Source organism: Dama dama, chromosome 27 (assembly GCF_033118175.1).
Source record: "Dama dama isolate Ldn47 chromosome 27, ASM3311817v1, whole genome shotgun sequence".
In the NCBI taxonomy this organism is placed as follows: domain Eukaryota; kingdom Metazoa; phylum Chordata; class Mammalia; order Artiodactyla; family Cervidae; genus Dama; species Dama dama.
The window spans coordinates 14,337,785-14,357,084 of NC_083707.1; the positions used below are offsets into that span (position 1 = coordinate 14,337,785).

Here is a 19,300-nt window from a genome sequence, read left to right on the forward strand (position 1 = left end):
GAGTCTGCAAAATGTCCACTGACAGATTAAATGTTAAGAAGATGTGTTCCATATAAACAATGGACCATTACTCAGCCTTGCAAAAGTGCCACTGAAATTAAGAAATTATGCCACTCGTCTCTAGGAGGATGGACCTTGAAGGATTGTACACTAAGTGAAATCAGCCAGTCTGAGGAAGACAACATCCTTTGATGTCCCTTGCAGGAAAAATTAAAAAAGAGATACAAAGGAACTAACTTACAACCCAAATAGAGACTCTGAGAATTCAAACACAGAGGATTCCAGTTAAAAAAAGAAAAGAAAAGAAAAGAAAAGAAATGGCAGGGATGAATTTGGAGGTAGGGACTTACATATACACAGAATCTGTAGGTGTAATAGATAATCCAAAAAGGATTATCTCTTTCCTTCCTTCCATATATACACAGAAATCTGTAGCTGTCATAGATGCTCACTCGATGTTCAGCAAGTGGAACTTTGCTTGAACTTCTGTAGTAATCTCTATAGCAAAAGAATCCAAAAAGGAACAGATTCGCTGTATAGACGTGTCATAACTGAATCGGGTGGCTGTACATTAACGGCAAGCACAAAACTACAAATGTGACATAGCTTCGGCATGAAATTAAAGAAAACAAAGAGAAAAAAAAAAATCAATGACTAATTTATTCCCTGCATGCAACCTCCCTGATTTGGGCTGCTATCCCATTCCTGGAGTCTGAGCAGGCTTGTGTCTTATGTTTGGACTGGGGTGGGGTCGAGAATACGGCCAAAATATATTTTTTTTTTTTTTGAGTTTTTAGTTGTGCCTTTATTCACCTTAGTTCATTAAAAATGTTTTAAAGACCCTATAAATAGAGTGACCACCCATTAATGTGGGATATAAGTTAAGTCAGCCCTCTCAGCACGGTATTTTTGTCTTTAAAAAGCAGAGTTTCTTATAGGAATCTTATTGATCACACAGTAGTTACAAGAATGTCAGATATAATGATGTATACAATCTAAGCAAGACAGGCTAATTAAGAATGTACATAATGTAAAAATATACATATTAAAAGTGACACGTGGACAGGCGCATGCAGCAGGAAGAGCAGACTGGGGCTGGGTGCCCGTATGCAGTAATATTGCTTTTTCTTCCGCAATTACAGTAAGTAACTGCCACTAACAGACACAGGTTTCCCACACACATCTAGATACACAAGGATGAATGGTGACCTGCTACGTGTACAGTCTCAAGTGGGTCTGTGATCCTTCTGTGGTAGCTCTCACAAAAAATAGTGCATAGTGAACCCCATGCAGGTAGTAGGAAGCACTCATTATTTATTCTAGGTGACTTCAAAAATGTTTAACGTTTGACAACATCTGTGAAGAACGTTTGCTTTTGCTATTTTCAAAATTGACATGCACATGGAGCGGGAGTACTTTGATGACTGCCTGACCTAACAGTGATAACTGAAATACTCTTAAAAATGTTTTAATAACATATTTTAGTCACAACACAACATAAAACATGGATCATCTACAGCTACAAGCCAAAAGGCAGAAGTGTATCTGAATTTTAATGCTTTTAGTTTCAGTATCCTGCAGTTTTCTACCTTTGTCCCAAAGAATGGAACCCATGTAACTGCTTGTTTAGTTACCAAAGCAGGCACCATTTTGAGCTCTTAAGAGAATATTCAAAACAAAAAATGTCATTCTCTTTCTCTAGGCCTTCTGAAAAACTTGACCAAAATTATAAATTATTCAAGGTTCCTGTTGAGCAGTGGTGTTGTGTTACTGTCTAGAGAACAAACCAAATGAGAACTCCAGAATGAGAGTGCTAACTTGAAACACACTTATTAGCAAGTGGTGACCCTGGACAGCAGCACGGTTTCCTTATTTCCTATACACCCCCATTCACCCTGCTTTTTGCCCACTATTATGGCAAATGCATTGGGGGTGGGTGGCTATACCTGACAACATACACTTAAAGATCCTCTCAAGGAGATTCCTCCAGTTGACTGCAAACCCTTCTATAAAAAGCTGGCAGCTTCTGTGAACCTAGAGAAGACAATGTCTCTCTGAATGCTCAAAACTGCAAGTTTTCTTTTGGGGGAAAAAAAACATTAACTTGAAGGTCTATATTATTGGCAACTTATAATGCAAAGTATTTTTAAACATTAAATTTAAAAACAAGATAGCCTAGGTTAAATAATAAAGTTTCCCCAAGCTGAATGTGCTCATTTGGAGCTCAGTTTTTCTGCTTGAAGTACAAAAAAAAAGTTCCTAAAACTCCTAGGCAGGAAACTACTGTTTTGATGATCGGTGATTAGATGAACTGATCAACCTCAGTTGGTAACATCCCTTTTTTATTCCTTGGTAAGGGTTTAAAAAATTCTGTAACAGATGCATTTTTCTTTTAGTCTTACACAGATAATTTCATTCCAAAAGTCTCCTGAGAGGCGTATACCATATACAGGAATCCATCTTCATCCTTCTCGCTTTCATACACTTCACAAATCGGAGTGGACACACTCACCATGCTATGTCCATTCACTAACAGGAAGAAGGCTTGATTAGCATTGAGCTGTAAGCGCCTTCTTATTATCTTGATGAGCTCACTCATGTTGACATGATCAGGCACCAGGAACTTTGTTTTATCCAGGACAGGAAGCTGTTTCTCACCTTCGTATCGTTCTATTATTACTGGGATTTTGGTAGGATGCTGCTCTCGGATAAGTCGGACATCTTCTACTCTTTGTTCGGAGGTTCGGTGCTGTTTGAAGGTTTTCTCGGACGGCATAGCGCTGCAGGCTGGGTGGGGGCGGCGGAGACGGCAACAGCTCCGACGGTGGCGACAACGACTTCTCTTGTGTCCAAAATATTTTTTAAAAGATGACTAACCCTGTGTGTGTCTCCGTAAGGTACAATAGCCAAGACTGGGAATCAAGCTAATTGTAGAAGCACAGTTGAATTGATACAGATGATGGGGTGTATGTACACAATGCGATATTTCTCAACCATAAAGAAGTAGGAAATAATCCAAGGCTGGCCACAGGAAAGAAAGTAGAGATGATTATTCCGAGTGAAGTAAGGGACACAGGAAGACACAAGTATCAGTATCACATGATATCACCTCTAGGTGTAACCTAAAGATGGATACAACTGAACTTCCTGCCTGGAGACAGAGCCTTGCAGACTTAGAAAAGAAACTTCTAATGCCAAGAAGCAGCGCATGGAGAAAGGAGTTCCTTCAGAGTTGCTTCAGACTAAAAGATGCACACTACTGTCTATAAAATAAATGACCAGGACCCACTGTATAACATGAGGACACTTATGTGTCCAGATTCTGTAATAACCTATCTGGGTGGGGGTGGGGGGAACACAACAAAAAAAACAAACACCTCAATATGTATTAACAGAAGTGAAACTATTTGCGGTAGAAGGAAAAATAACAAAAAAAACCACCACCCACAAGGCTGCAATTCACCTATATACTCCAGTTCAAATGATGAGATAAGAACAGCAAAAGCAAAAACAACAACAAAAAAGGATTGCTGACTCTGTTTCCCTCAGGACATAGTGACCTGGGCTGGTGTCACATCCCTGGAGGCTGGTTAGCTGGTTAGCTTGGGTCCCAAGGCTGGAGGGTCCTGGGGCCGAGGGAGCTGGGAGCATGCGGCAGGCAGGGTGCCTCCACAACGCACCTGGAGTGCCTGTTGCCCTCCAGATACAGGCGGGGTAATTTAGGGATCGGAATTAACAATCCCTTAAATATTTGTCTATCTCTATATATAATGTATCATATTATATATACACATAAATATATATCAAATAGATGATCAAAAGGTACTTACTGAATAGCACAGGGAAGTTTATTGAATACACTGTGATCATCCATATGTGAAAAGGAAACCAAAAGAGAATAGATAAACGTCTATGTATTAATATAACTGAATCGAGTTCCTGTACATCTAAAACAAACAACTTTAGAAATCAATTATATCCCAATAGAAAATAACAAGGAAATTACAGTTTAAAAAAAAAAAAAAAAGTGTGGTATGGAGAAGTGCTGCCACCTTGTAGCCATTTTCTGTAACAACACCATGAAGAGCTGTACTGCTAAGCGTTTTAACTTTCACAAGAATTCAAGGTCTGTAAGTTGTCAACTAAAAAAAATACAGTCACAGTGCACCAGGCCCGAGCACTTGTCTCATGCATCCAGCCTGGGCTGCTGATCTGTCTCACCCTAGATAATATACCTGTTTCAATGCTGTTCTCTCGAAACATCCCACCCTCACCTTCTCCCACAGAGTCCAAAAGTCTGTTCTGTACATCTATGTCTTTTTTTCTGTTTTGCATATAGAGGGATCAGGTGGAGAGGGAGCTGGGAGCAGGGATCGGGATGGGGAATACATGTAAATCCATGTCTGAATCATGTCAGTGTATGACAAAAACCACTACAATATTGTAAAGTAATTAGCCTCCAACTAATAAAAATAAATGGGGAAAAAAAATACAGTCACAAGCTGAAAGTAGAAAGTTATTTTACTTGGTGGGGATGTTTACAACTCCAAGCCTGGGAGACAGCATCTCAGTAACTCTGAGAAAACTGCTCCAAGGAGGCAGGAGGGGGAGTCAGGCAGTACACAAGTTTGCAACAAAGGCAGCGGGCAGTCTGAACAGCAGTCAGACCCCCAGGTAAGGAACAGCATTCTGTGTATGGGAGATGCAAACCCCTGGGCTCCTTGCATTCATTCCTTTCAAATGCAGCTCAGCTGTCTGGGGCCAACCCTGTTTCTTAGTTCACCTTGCTTCTTGCATTCCCCTCACTCCTCAGCAATCACTGTGGTAGTTGGCAGAATCCTCTGGATCACCATTTGGGGAGCCCTCACTCACATTTGGAGGCCAGAAATCGCTGATGGCTGTGACATTTCTGGTTTATTAATATGGCAGGAGATATTTTCATTTCACAAAGAACAAAACACCTGCCATCCTAGTTCAGTTCAGTCACTCAGTCCTGTCTGACTCTGAGACCCCACGGACTGCAGCATGCCAGGCTTCCCTGTCCATCACCAACTCCTGGAGCTTGCTCATACTCATGTCCATCAAATCGGTGATGCCATCCGACCACCTCATGGAGAAATGCCTTAGGTGTGGTCATCAGAAAAGAGTTCAAAACAAGGCAGGCATTAATGAAGTCAATTTCAAGAAGTAAGTTTAACTCACACCCTTTAAAATAATCACAAGAAGGGATATCAACATCACTATTTATTAGAGAAATGAAAATCTAAACTACAGAGAGGGATCACATCACACCAGTCAGAATGACCATGGCCAAACACTCTAAGAACAATAACTGCTGGAGAGTGTGTGGAGACAAGGGAAGCCTCCTCCACCGATGCTTGGGACCTAAATTGGTAACAGCCACTATGGAGGACATTGAGAAGCTTCCTTCAGCCGTGAAAATGAGAATGAGTTAGAATACTCCTTAACACTATACGCAAAAATAAACTCCAAATAGATTAAAAAATCTAGTTGTAAGGATGGATACTATGAAATTCTTGAGACAAATATAAACAGGACACAATCTGACATGAATGCAGCAAGTTCTTCGTGGTTCTACGTCTTAGGAAAATGAAAGTAAATCACAAATCAGAAAATGGGACCAAATTAACCTTAAAAGCTTTTGCATATGAAAAGGAAACCCTCTAACAAAGACAAGGACAGCCCTCAGAATAGGAAGAAATATTTACAAAGGAAGAGACACACAAGGAACTCATCTCTAAAACATACAAATAGCTCATGAAGTTCAATATCAAAAATACATACAAACCAAGAAAGAAAAAAAAAAAAGGGCCAAAGATCAAAATGGGTATTTCTCTGAGGAAAGCCTGCAGATAGCAGATAGGTACATGAAAAGATGCTCAGCAACCCTAATAACTAGAGAAATGCAAATCAAAAGTCCAATGAGGTAAGCACTCACATTCATCAGATTGGCCACCACATATTAAAGGATAAATGCTAGAGAGGGTGTGGAGAGAAAGGAAACCTCTTGCACTGTTATTCGCCATGTACTGAGGAGAATGTATGGGGCTGGGGTCACTTAAAAATAACATACCAGTGCTGCTGGCCAAAATTTGGCTTTCTCTGTCCACTGAAGCTGAATAAAAAAATATGGAGATGGAGACAGAACTTGGAGGAAATAGAAAGGTGGCTTTAATCCTCAGCCAGTGGAGAGGGCAACACAGTAGGCTTGTGTCTCAAAAACCGTCCCCCCCACCCAGGAGGAGTCCAGGGCTTATAGAAGGCAAGGGCTCGCAGTGAGGGGTTGGTGACGAGGAACAAGTGTGTTAGAATCTTCTCAAAAACAGTCATAGGCTGGCACAGTAGCCCAGTCATTGAGGCTGGCAGTCCGGTGACTGAGACCTTCTTTCTGATCTGTGACTCCAAGGGGAGCGGTGTTGTAAGGGTAAACAACGGACAACGGGTGTGCGGGGCAGCTCCTGCAGAGTCAGGGGCAGAACGGCAAACTAAGCTCCCAGTTAGGGGCAGCTCAAGTCAAAACCAAACAAGACAAAACGCTAGGGATGCTCAGGCCTGCTCACTGTGCTCTTCGTCTTCTTTGTTCTCAGGAAAAAAAGAAAAAAACTCACTCCTCTCTGTTTTTGCTTTTTTTTTCCTTTTCACTGCAACAAATTCCCCTGTCATTTCATTTCCTCCATATCAATGGAGAAAGGGAAATAGGTTTGATCATTCTTGTTCTTGTCTGGCTGAGGACAATACCTCAGTTTTCCTCTGTTTGACAATCACCAGTTGTTCAGCCCAGGAGCCAATCTATCTCCTACTTCAAATTTTCCTTGAAAGATATGAACCCCAAGAAATCTTTAGAGGGGTGATGAGGGACAGAAGGTCAACCCATGAGACTCAGACCCTATCTAGTCGGGGTCACGGAGCGCTCACCCGGTTTTACTAAGAGGCCCCAGAGGGAATTTTGTGGTTATTCCCACAGGTTCTGTTTGGGGGAGTGGCTGGTGTGGGTTTTCTCTCTGCCTCATTATTATCTTGATGCTAATCTGCTGTCATCTGGAGGAGACAAGTCTTTACAGGTAGTTTAAGAAAACAGAGGCCATAGATGAGTAAAAGTTATTGTAACTAGGGCTCAAAGAAGGAGTAAAAACCAGGTTACGTTTGATGATGGTTTTGACTGTGGTCCAGATGGGGTCAGGGGTTGGGTCATGCTGTCCAAAAGGGCTGAAGCCATTGGGACTCAGAAATAGTTGGAGGAATGACAACCTGAACATTAATAGACAAATTAGAAAAAGTTAAGCCTGAATTCTAATTTAGACTTAACACTTCGGGGGGACTTGCAGCCAGGTATCCAGTTGTCTGGGTTTATCGATGTGGGTCTTAACCTTTAATGTGGCTATTGCTCATTATGCATTTTTTTTCTTTTCTCTTGTCAACATAGGATCCAGAGAAATTTCCTTGTCTAAACATATAACAGTTACAAGAAGAGACCTTTCAAAAGTAAGACTGTAATCACCTGCTGCTAGCAGACTTGGCTTTCAGAATGGCTAAGGGCATCCTAAGTCTGACACAGCTCAGAAAACTCAAGTTCTCAACAACACAAGGGCCTGCCTGAAATCACACCATGGTGTCCCCTAGTAATTCCATAGCTATTATGACTTTAACTGCAGATTTTTTTTATTAATAGCCAAGTGGCTGTCCCTGTCAATGATGTTAGTCTTTCTCTAGGTTTGAGAAGATACAAGAGTCAGGCGTCATAAAAATCTCCTCCCCAAAGTGTCTAACTATCTGAAGGCCTCTTCTGCAAGTTTTTTTTTTTTTTTTTTTGAGCACAGAGTGCCTCATTCCTAATTTTCACCCTGAACTCCTTTCAGAGGATGTTGAAGGTCAGCGGCTTCAGGCCATGATTTAATCTTTGTAGAGGTAGATGGCAGAAGCCTTTCTGGGTCATGAATCTGACCATAGATTAGGGCATTATATAGCCATTTCGTCACATACTTGGTAATGTAAGGGACAACTCTTTAAAAAATTAAATTAATTTGTTTTAATTGGAGTACAGTTATTTTACAATATAGTGGTGGTTTTTGCTAGACAATGACATGATCAGCCACAGGTGCACACGTGCCTCCCCCATCCTGAAGCCCCCTCCCACCTCCCTCCCCATCCCATCCCTCAGGGTCATCCAAGTGCATCCGCCCTGAGCGCCCTGTCTCATGCATCGAACCTGGACTGGTGATCTATTTCACATATGGTAATATACATGTTTCAATGCTATTCTCTCAAATCATCCTACCCTTGACTTTTCCCACAGAGTCTGAAAGTCTGTTTTCACATCTGTGTCTCTTTTGCTGCCTTGCATATAGGGTCGTCATTACCATCTTTCTAAATTCCGTATGTATGCATTAATATACTGCACTGGTGTTTCTCTTTCTGACATATTTCCCTCTGCATAATAGGCTTGGGACAACACTTCTGAAACAGACAATATAGAAAACAATATAGCTAGCAATAATAATAATGTCATCAGTAAGAACTAAAGTCAAGAACTTTCATTATGTGTAGCCCAGTATAAACCTAAGTCATCTGACTTAGTTTGTTCCATACAGGTCCTTATTTTTTTAGAGAAACTATATACTGGCATTGTCTATAAGGCACCCAGCCTAGTTTTCTAGTGTTATTAGACTGATTACCCTTAGTGTGATTTAATTGTTCCCAGTATAGAGGAGACTTTAAATAGGTGCAAAGTGTAGCTCCTTCAGAGTTAGGGGGCAGGAAAGCAAATTTAGTTACAGAAATGCAGAGCAGGAATGGCTAAAAAAACCCAAAACAAACAAAGAAAAAACAACAACAAAAAACACTAGGAATATTCAGGTCTGCTTACTCTTCATCTTCTTTGTTCTCAGGAAGGAGAAAGAGGAAAAACTCATTCTCTCTTATCCTTTTTCTTTTTACTGCAACAAATTCTTCTTTTTTCTGTTTCCACTGCAACCCAAGTACCTTAGAACCCAGCAGTCCCACACGTGGGCATAAACCCAGAGAAAATAGGATAAAATTAAAAGACGGGAACCCCTGCAATCTTGGCCCAACAAGGTGCAGTAGTCAGGTCTGGGAAGCAAGCTAACTGTAGAAATTACAGATGGATGGAAACAGAGGATGGAGCACATGTACACACTGCATTATTTCTCAGCGATAAGGAAGTAGGAAATAATGCCGAGTCCAGCCACACGAAACAGAGTGGAGACGATCATTCCCCGTGAAGTAAGGGAGACAGGGAGAGACAAGTATCCTGTGATATCACCTCTAGGTGTAATCTAAAAATGGATACAAATGGAGTTCTTTCCCAAAGAGACACAGCCTCACAGATATAGAAAAGGAACTTTTGGTCACCAAGAAAATTAAGATGCAATAGATTGAAAAGGGGAAAACAAACAAACAACCCACAAGACTATAATTCACTCCTGTTCAAACTGTAGGGTAAAAACAAACAAACAAAAAATATGGAAAAAGAAATGCTGATCCTATTCCCCTCAGGCCACAGTGACCTGACTGGCTCGAGTAGGCAGGCTGGAGTGTCCTGTGAGCGTGTGGCCAGCAGGGTGCATGTTGCCCTCTGCAGAGCCCCCAGCCTTCAGAAACAAGTGGGAGAAATTAAGAGTTTGGAATTAACATGTACATGGTAATATATATCAAACAGATGACCAAAAAGTAACTACTGAATAGCATAGGGAAGTTAATGAACACACTTTAATCACCTATACATGAAAATGAACCCAAAGAGAATAAACAAACATCTATACATAACTGAATCATGGATCTGTACAACTGAAACAAACGCATCAGAAATCAACAATATTCCAACATAGAATAACAAGGAAATTACAGGGGGAAAAAAAGGAAGAAGAGTAGGACATGAAGACGTGCTGCTCCCTTCTGGTCTTTTAACTTAACAACACCACGAAAAGTAGTGCTGCTGGGCATTTAATATGCACAAGGATCAAGGGGCTGTAAGTAAAAAATAACTGCCTTCAAGAAATGTCCTAGGTGTCACTGAAAAAAAAAAAAAACAAAACAAAACAAATCAAGACAGGCGTTCAAGTGGCCAATTTCAAGGGGTAAGTTTAACTCACACCCTTTAAAATAACCACATGAAGATGTCAACATCACTAAATATTAGAGACATGCAAATCAAGACTACAATGAGGTACTTCCTTACGTGATTCACAAGGACCATTGTCCCAAAGTTGACAAAAAATAAATGCTGGAGAAAGTGTGGAAAAAAGGGAACCTTCCCACACTGTTAGTGAAAAGGTGAATTAGTAGTAGCCACTATGGAGAACAGTCTGCATGTTTTTTATGAAATGATCATGAGAATGAAATTAGAACACTGCCTAACAGCATACGTAAAAATAAACTCCAAATAGATTAAAGGCCTAAATAAAAGGACAGATAATATGAAACTCTTAAGGGAAAAAGCAGAACACACTTTGATGTAAAATGCGGCAAGTTTTTCTTTGACCCACCTCTTAGAATCATGAAAAATAAAAATAATAACACAAACAGGACATAACTCCCCATAAAAGCACCGTCACAGCAGAGGAAACCATGGACACAACAAAAAGACAAACCTCATAATGGAACTAATATGTGCAAACAAAGACACCCATGAGGAATTTCTCTCCAAAACATACAGCTTATGCACCTCAGTATCAAAGAAACAACCCAGTCAACTAGGGGCACAAGATTTAAATGGACATTTCTCCACAGAAGACAGAGATAGCCGTGAAGCACACAGAAAGATGCTCAACACCTCAAAGTGTTAGAGAACTGTGAATCAGAATTACACTGTGGCATCACCTCACACATGTTAGAATGGTCAGCGTAGAAAATCTACAGCAATAAATGCTGGAGAGAGAATAGAGGAAAAAGGACCCTCCTCCCTGTTGGTGGGAATGAAAGTCATTAAATCCATGAAGGAGAATAGGACAAAGGTTCATTAAAAACTAAACACAGAAGTACTGCAGGACTCAGCAATCCCATTCCTGGGCACAGATTCAGAGAAAACCATGATTTTAAAAGACAGGTTCATCCCAATGTTCATGGCAGCACAATGTACAATAGCCAAGACAAGGATGAAGTCTATCTGGACAAGGACAGATGAATGAATAACAAGATGGGGTACACACACACAGAGCAATATCACTCAGCCATAAAAAGGGTGATATCATGCCATGTCCAGCATCAAGGAAGGAAGTAGAGATGATCACTCTAAGTGAAGTAATACAAAGGAAGACAAATATCATGATATCTCTTAGAGGCGGATCCTAAAAATGGATACAGATGAACCTGTTTACCAAACAGAAACAGACTCACAGCATAGAAAAGCACCTTATGGTTACCAAAGAGGAAAGTTGGTGGGCAAAGGAAATGAGACAGTGGAGATGAACATACACAGATGACTCTTTGTAAAATAATCAACAAGAACCCACTATAGGATGAGGACTCCTAATCAACACTGCATAATAAACTATACAGGAAGAGAACCCCAAAAAGAACATGTATATGGCGATGCATGAGTGAATCATGTTGCTGTATGCCTGAAACAAACACACTCTACAACACTGTAAGTCACCTACACACCAATACAAAATGCAAACTACAAAAAGAGAAAAGTGAAAGTGAAAGTCGCTCAGCCGTGTATGACTTTTTGTGACGACGTGGACTATACAGTCCATGGAATTCTCCAGGCCAGAATACTGGAGTAGTTAGCCTTTTCCTTCTCCAGCGGATCTTCTCAACCCAGGGATCAAACCCAGGTCTCCCACATTGCAGGCAGATTCTTTACCAGCTGAGCCACACGGGAAGCCCAAGAATACTGGAGTGGGTAGCCTATCCCTTCTCTAGGGGATCTTCCCGACCCAGGAATCGAACCAGGGTTTCCTGCATGCTGCTTCTATTCCCTTCAGGCCTTGCATGCTGACTCTATTCCCTTCAGGCCTTAGTATCTGGGCTGCTGCCACATCCCTGAAGCCTGAGCAGGTCTGGGTCCCTTGGATGGCCTGCCTTGGGGCTGAGGGAGGTGGGGAGGATGTGCCAGCCAATGAACCTGCTCCATGGACCTGGCGTGTCTCTTCCCTCTGCTCCGGCCCACAACCTCCAGATCCCGGTGGGTCCTCCTGCAGTGAGACTACACACACTGCACCCAAAGGATGTGGCACCTCTGGGCTGGAAGAGCTTCGGAAAGTCCCCCGGGCTCCCACCTCCAGCTTCCTTCCTTAGGGTCAGCCCACCTTTGATGAAAGCACCCTCCACAGGCTGGTGTTGCAGGAATTGGGATGTGTCCAGGGCAAAGGGGTAAGAAGGGTGGGACACACGCCTTGGGTGTTTCTTCTAGCACATTCCATTCTAACTGACAATCCAGGAACAGCACTTTCTCTAAGGCTCTGGTTTCCCCAGTAACCAGGGTAGTGGCCTAAAAACATGCTGCCACCTCGTGGCCGTTTCCCATAACAACAACTTTGGAACCTTTGCTCCCTGGCAATTAACATTCACAAGGCCTTCAGGCTGTAAGCAAAAACCACCTGCTCTCAAGAAATGTAGAAGGGGAGGTCAACAGAAAAATATTAAAAACAGAGCAGGAGTTCAAGAAGATAATTTAAATGAGTAAGTTTAACTGTTTTTAAAAAAATCACATGTAAAGATGTCACCATTGCTAAATATGAGAGAAATGCAAATAAAACCTCAAGGAGGTATCACCTTGCATCAGTCAGAATGGCCACAGATGGAGCCTCTACAAGCAATATATGCTGGAGAGGGTGTGGAGCAAAGGGAACCCTCCTACACTGATGCTGGGAGTGGAAATTGGGAGCAGCCACTGTGGAGACACCGGGCAGGTTCCTTAGCAATGAAAATGAGAATGAAATTAGAATGCTGCCTAACACCGTACAAAAATAAACTCCAAATAGATTAAGAGCTAAATAAAAGGACAGACACTGTGAAACTCTTGAGGAAAATAGCACACACTTTAACATAAAATGCAGCAAGTTATTTTTTGATCCACCTCATAGAATCATGAAAATAAAACAAATATAAACAAATGGGACCTAATAAACATTAAAAGTATCTGCACAGCAAAGGAAACCATCAGTAAAAGACAACCTTCAGAATGGGGGGAAAAAAGAAAAAAAAAACAAAACAAAAACAACTATTGAAAACAAAGATACCTATAGGGAATTTCTCTTCAATACATACAAACCACTAGAACAGCTCAATATCAAAAAAACAAACAACCCAATAAAAAATCAGCCAAAGGATAAATGCACTTTTCTCCAAAGAAATCATAGAGATGGCCATAAAGCACATGAAACGATGCTCAGCATCACTAGTTCTTAGAGAAAGGCAAATTGAATGTATAATGAGGTATCACCTCACATTGATCAGAATGGCCACATGGAAAACCCTAGAACAATAGAGTCTGCAGAGGGTGTGGAGAAAAGGGAACCCTCCTACACTGTTGGTGGGAATGTCCATCAGTACACCCGCTAGGGAGAACATTATGGAGGTTCTTAAAACACTAAACAATCCCATACCTAGGTGTAGATCCAGAGGAAACCAAAATTTAAAAAGACACCTGCACCCAACGATCATGGCAGCACTAGGTACAATAACCAAGACTCAGAAGCACCTTAAGTGTACAAGGACAGATGAATGAAGACAGACGATGGAGTACATGTACACAATGCATATTACTCAGACATAAAGAAGGATGCAATAATGCCATTTCCAGTTATTGGGAAGAAACTAGAGATAATCATACTAAGTGAAGTAAGACAGAGAAAGACAAGTATAGGATATTACTTCCTGTGGAATCTAAAGTGAAAAAGTGAAGTCACTTAGTCGTGTCCAACTCTTTGCGACCCCGTGGACTGTAGCCTACCAGGCTCCTCCTTCTATGGGGTTCTCCAGGCAAGAATACTGGAGTGGGTTGTCATTTCCTTCTCCAGGAATCTAAACATGGATACAAATAAACTTCTTTACAAAAGAGAAACAGCCTTGTAGATTTAGAGAAGAAACTCAAGATTACCAAAAAAAAAAAAAAAAAAAAAAAGGCAGACGAACAGGGATTAGCTGGTTCAGATCAATATATACACCTTAAACCAGATGCTAAAGGGCTCATAACAGTCACAAGTCTGAGAAGGCTGTAAATAACACCTACCCTCAAGAAATGTCCTGGGGTTAATCATCAGGAAGAAAACCCAAACAGGGCCAACTTTCAAGAAGCCAGATTGAAGAGGTAAATTGTTCTCACAAGATCTAAAATAATAACAAAAGCACATGGAAAGATAGCCCACATCAGTCATTATTAAATCAATGCCAAACAAAACTACAAGGGATCACCTCACAATGGCCACAATGGCCATCATTGAAAATATCTACAAAGAATAATTACTGTAGAGAATGTACAGAAAATAAAATCCTCCCACAGTCTTGGTGGGCATGTAAATGGTGAAGCCATGATGGAAAACAGCACAGAGTTTCCTTGAAACACTAAACATAGAGGTATCGTATGATCCTGCAATCCCATTCCTCAGCTTGGATCCAGAGAAAATCACCATTCAAAATGACACATGCACCTTGATTTTCAGGGCAGCACTGTTTACAATAGCCAAGACATAGAATCCACCAACATGTCCATTGACAGAAAAATGAAGACTATGTGGTACATCTATACACCGGAATGCTGCTGCTAAGTCACTTCAGTCGTGTCCGACTCTGTGTGACCCCATAGATGGCAGCCCACCAGGCTCTGCCATCCCTGGGATTCTCCAGGCAATAACACTGGAGTGGGTTGCCATTTCCTTCTCCAATGCATGAAAGTGAAAAGTGAAAGTGAAGTCGCTCAGTCGTGTCCGACTCTTCGCGACCCCATGGACTGCAGCCCGCTAAGCTCCTCCGTCCATGGGATTTTCCAGGCAAGACTACCGGAGTGGGGTGCCATACACTGGAATGCTACTCAGCCATAAAACAGAATGAAATAATGATATGAGCAGCAGCTTGGATATACCAAGAAATTATCATACTATAAATAATTTTCAGAGAGAAAAGGACAAATATCCTAAGATATCACATATGGGTGGAATCTATAAGTTCATACTGATGAACTAATTTACAAAATAGAAACAGACTCACAGACTGAGAAAATCAAATTATGATTATCAAAGGAAAATTAGAAGGGACAGATAAATTGAGTTTAGGATGAAAATATACATACATACATATACAAGACGATAATAAAAAGGACCTACGGAGTAGAACTAGGGGCTCTGCTGAACAAACTAATAACCTATATGAGGAAAGAAACAGAAAAAGTATAGATATACATCTATGTATAACTGAATCAAGTTCATGTACACCTAAAACAAATGAAACATTGGAACTCAATTCTACCCAAATATAAAATAACAATGAATCACAAGTTAAATTCCATGAACTCAGTCTAGAGGAAACCAGGCAGTCGGGACCCTATGAATTAGATGTACGACATGCTGATGTTAGTGTGACACCACCAAAGGTTTTCTTTCACTCCGCAGAACGCAGAGCAGCAACTCACTCAAAGGTGCCTGACCTCATGTGAATGCCACAATATGAAGAGAAGGAAAAGGACCACAGGTTAACCGGGGCAACACCTTCAATTCAGATGCTGGAAATCTCAGAGGGAGCAAGACACACCGAGGTAAAAAGCACATACGGGGTCTCCAGGGACAGGATCCAGACCCATGTGGATGGGGTGAGTGCCGCACAAGCCCCAGACCTGCACCTGGGGTCACACGTCCACAGTCTCCAGGGTGACGACTCCCAGACCTGCCCCTGTAGTCACATGTCCACAGTCTCCAGGGTGACCCCCCTCCCAGACCCTGCACCTGGGGTCACATGGCCATAGTCTCCAGGGTGAACCCCTCCCAGACCCTGCACCTGGGGTGTCAAGACCCTTGGTTAGGACACCAGGTCTTTGCTGGTTGGGCCCCTATGGTGGAAATGAGTGAGTTCCTGTGATCTCCTGGCTTGGTAGATAGAAGTGTCTCCTTCTATCAGAAGGTCAGTCTCCTTCCCGCGCACTTGTCCCAGAGAAGTCCTCCTCTTTTCCCTTCGGTACTATGTGATACTAACTGTTTTTATAGCTGTCATGATAATGTTGAAGACATTGGTTCTGGGTCATTTGTTGTCCCACTGAGGTGCTGTGAAACACACCAGAAGCTGGGCTGGAAGATGACGGGCAGGTCTGCTCTCTGCTGAGTACCGATGGTCTACCGGAGGAGACCACAGAAGCAACACCATCTGCTGCCCTTTGGCTTTCTCCCTGATCCATGTGCCCTGCAATCAGTCACCCAGGTAAATCTGCTTCCTTCTTGCCATACTTGTGCTGGTGAATTGGAATAATTACCAGGTAGCTCACCTGAGGAGTCTCCAGGAGCCTCAGGGATGGGGAACCTCAGAGGGGTAAAGGGAATAGACACAGGCCTGTATAACATGATACTAAAGCATTAATTCCTAAACATAAGTCAAGTGAAGCTCACATGTATTCGTCCCTTTTTCTTAGCTTTGAGTATATTGTCTCCCTCTGCACTTGATTCTGACCCACACAGATGGGGTGAGTCTCACACAGCCCCCAGACCCCCCCCCAACACCCCAACCTGGGGTCACACGTTCCCTAGGTCAGGACACCATGGCAGTGGTCGTCAGGCCCCCAGTGTGTAAACTAGCCAGGCCCGTCTGGTCAAAGCTATGGTTTTTCCAGTGGTCATGTATGGATGTGAGAGTTGGACCCTAAAGAAGGCTGAGCGCCGAAGAATTGATGCTTTCAAACTGTGGTGTTGGAGAAGACTCTTGAGAGTCCCTTGGACAGCAAGGAGATCAGACCAGTCAATCCTAAAGGAGATCAGTCCTGGGTGTTCATTGGAGAGAATGATGTTGAAGCTGAAACTCCAACACTTTGGCCACCTGATGCAAACAGCTGACTCATTGGAAAAGACCCTGATGCTGGGAGGGATTGAGGGCAGGAGGAGAAGGGGACAACAGAGGATGAGATGATTGGATGGCATCACCACAAAGAGTTGGACATGACTGAGTGACTGAATTGAACTGAACGCCTTATACAAACACAACATTGGAAATCAACTCTATTCCAACATAAGAGCAAAATGAAATTGCACAGAAAGTAAAAGAAAAAAGAAAGGGGCATAAAAAAAATGCTGCCATTTTGTGGCCTTTTTCCATAACAACAACATTGAAAGCTGAGCTGATGGACACTTAATATTCAGAAGGCCCGTGGGGTTGTGAGTAAAGAACACCTGCCTTCAAGGATGGCCTGGGAGTGTTCAACACAACACAGGGAAGACTCAAGAGTCAATTGTAAGATGTTTCACTCATATCCTTTAAAAAAAATCACAGGAAATGATGTCAATCTTGCTAAATATTAGAGAAATCCAATCAAAACTACAATGAGGTATCACCTCACACTGGTCAGAATGGCCATTGTCAAACTCTACAAAGAACCAAGGCGGGAGGGGGTGTGGAGAAATGAGAACCCTCCTCCATGGATGCTGGAATGTCAGTTGGGAACCGCCACTATGGAGGCAGTGTGTGTGTATGCTAAGTCCGATTCTTTTTGACCCTGTGGACTGTAACCTGCCAGGCTCCTCTGTCCATGGGATTCTTCAGGCAAGAATACTAGAGTGGGTTGCCATGCCCTTCTCCAGGGGATCTTCCCCACCCAGGGATCAAACCTGTGTCTCTTATGTTTCCTGTGTTGGCAGGTGGGTTCTTTACCACTAGAAGCACCTGGGAAGCCCATGGAGACAGCGTGGAGGTTCCTTAAACAATGAAAATGGGAATGAAATTACAGTCTTCCTGTTGACTTAAAAAAATATTCACAGTCTAAAAGTTGAGAGCTATGTTTTATTCGGTGGGAACTTTTAGGACTTCAAGCCCATCTGCAAGGTTACTTGAGACACCATCTCAAGTAACCCTGAGAGAACTGCTCCCAGGAGGTGAAGGGAGGAGCCAGGTTACACAGAAGTTTGTAACAAAGGACAGGTAGTCTGAATATCAAAAGATTATTGTTAAAGAAAACCAGATATCCTGAGTCAAGGAATTTAGCGCCTTTCTGTGTATGGGAAGATGCAAGAGTCGGGGCTCACTGAAACCATTGCTTTTACGTGCCCCTCACCTGTCTGGGGCCAGCATCCTGTTTTTACATCCTGAGCTTCCTTTCCTCAGGGCTCACCTTAGGGAGTGTCTGCGGTCTGATGGCTGCGGAGGGCGGATACTCTTCTCCTTCCCGATTTCCCTGAGGGCTCACTGGCTCACACGGGAGGGCTGCAACTGCTGATGACTACGACATCCTTGTTTACTGACACAGCAGGAAATAGTCCATTTCTCCCTCCCTGACACCATACACAAAAATAAACTCTAAATGATTTACAGATCTTAATGTGAGGATGGACACTCTAAAACCCTTGAGGAAAATATAGGCAGGGAAAGCTTTGCTGTAAATCACAGCAAGTTCTTTTTAGATCCACATATTAGAGAGACAAAAAATAAAAATAGGTCAAAGGGATGTAATTAACCCTAGCAACATTTTCACAGCAAAGGAAACCCCAAATGAAAGAAAAAAGACAACCTTCAGAATAGGGGAAAAAAAAAAAAAAAGTTCAAAACAAAGATCCCAACAAAGAAGTCATCTCCAAAACATTCAGATGGCTCAAGCAGTTCAATATCAAAAATAAAACAAAAATACCTAATAGGAAATGGGCCAAAGATCTCAATGGACATTTCATGAAGAAGGCACACATATGGCCATTAAGCACTTGAGAAAATGCTCAGTATCACTAATGGTTAGAGGAAGGCAAATCAAAAGTCCAGAGAGCTCTTACCTCACACCAGTCAGAATGGGCATCTCAGAGAATCCCCAATAATACATATTGCAGAGGATGCAGAGAGAAGGGAACTCCCCTGCACTCTTGGTGGGACTGTAAATTGGTACATCCATTAGGCAAAGAGTATGATGTTTCTTAAAAAAAAAAACCAAAAAAACAAAAAAACAACTAAACATAGAAGTACCATAGGATCCAGAAATACCACACCTGGGTGTAGATACAGAGCAACCCAAAATTGAAAAGATGCCTGCAGCCCTATGGTCACAGCTACACTAGGTACCATACACAAGGCAAGGCAGCAATCTAAGTGCAGAACACAGATGAACGGGTAAAGCAGAGGGGGTACCTAGACATAATACAATATC

General features: G+C 42.1%; 1 protein-coding gene across 1 annotated transcript; it reads right to left on the minus strand.

Moving 5' to 3' along the window:
* Positions 1-1,452: 1,452 nt before the first annotated feature.
* Positions 1,453-2,797, minus strand: LOC133047550 (microtubule-associated proteins 1A/1B light chain 3B-like). Its single transcript, XM_061130827.1, has one exon. The coding sequence runs from the start codon at positions 2,774-2,776 to the stop codon at positions 2,399-2,401; it is 378 nt and encodes a 125-aa protein (XP_060986810.1). The 5' UTR covers positions 2,777-2,797; the 3' UTR covers positions 1,453-2,398.
* Between the last annotated feature and the right edge of the window lie 16,503 nt (positions 2,798-19,300).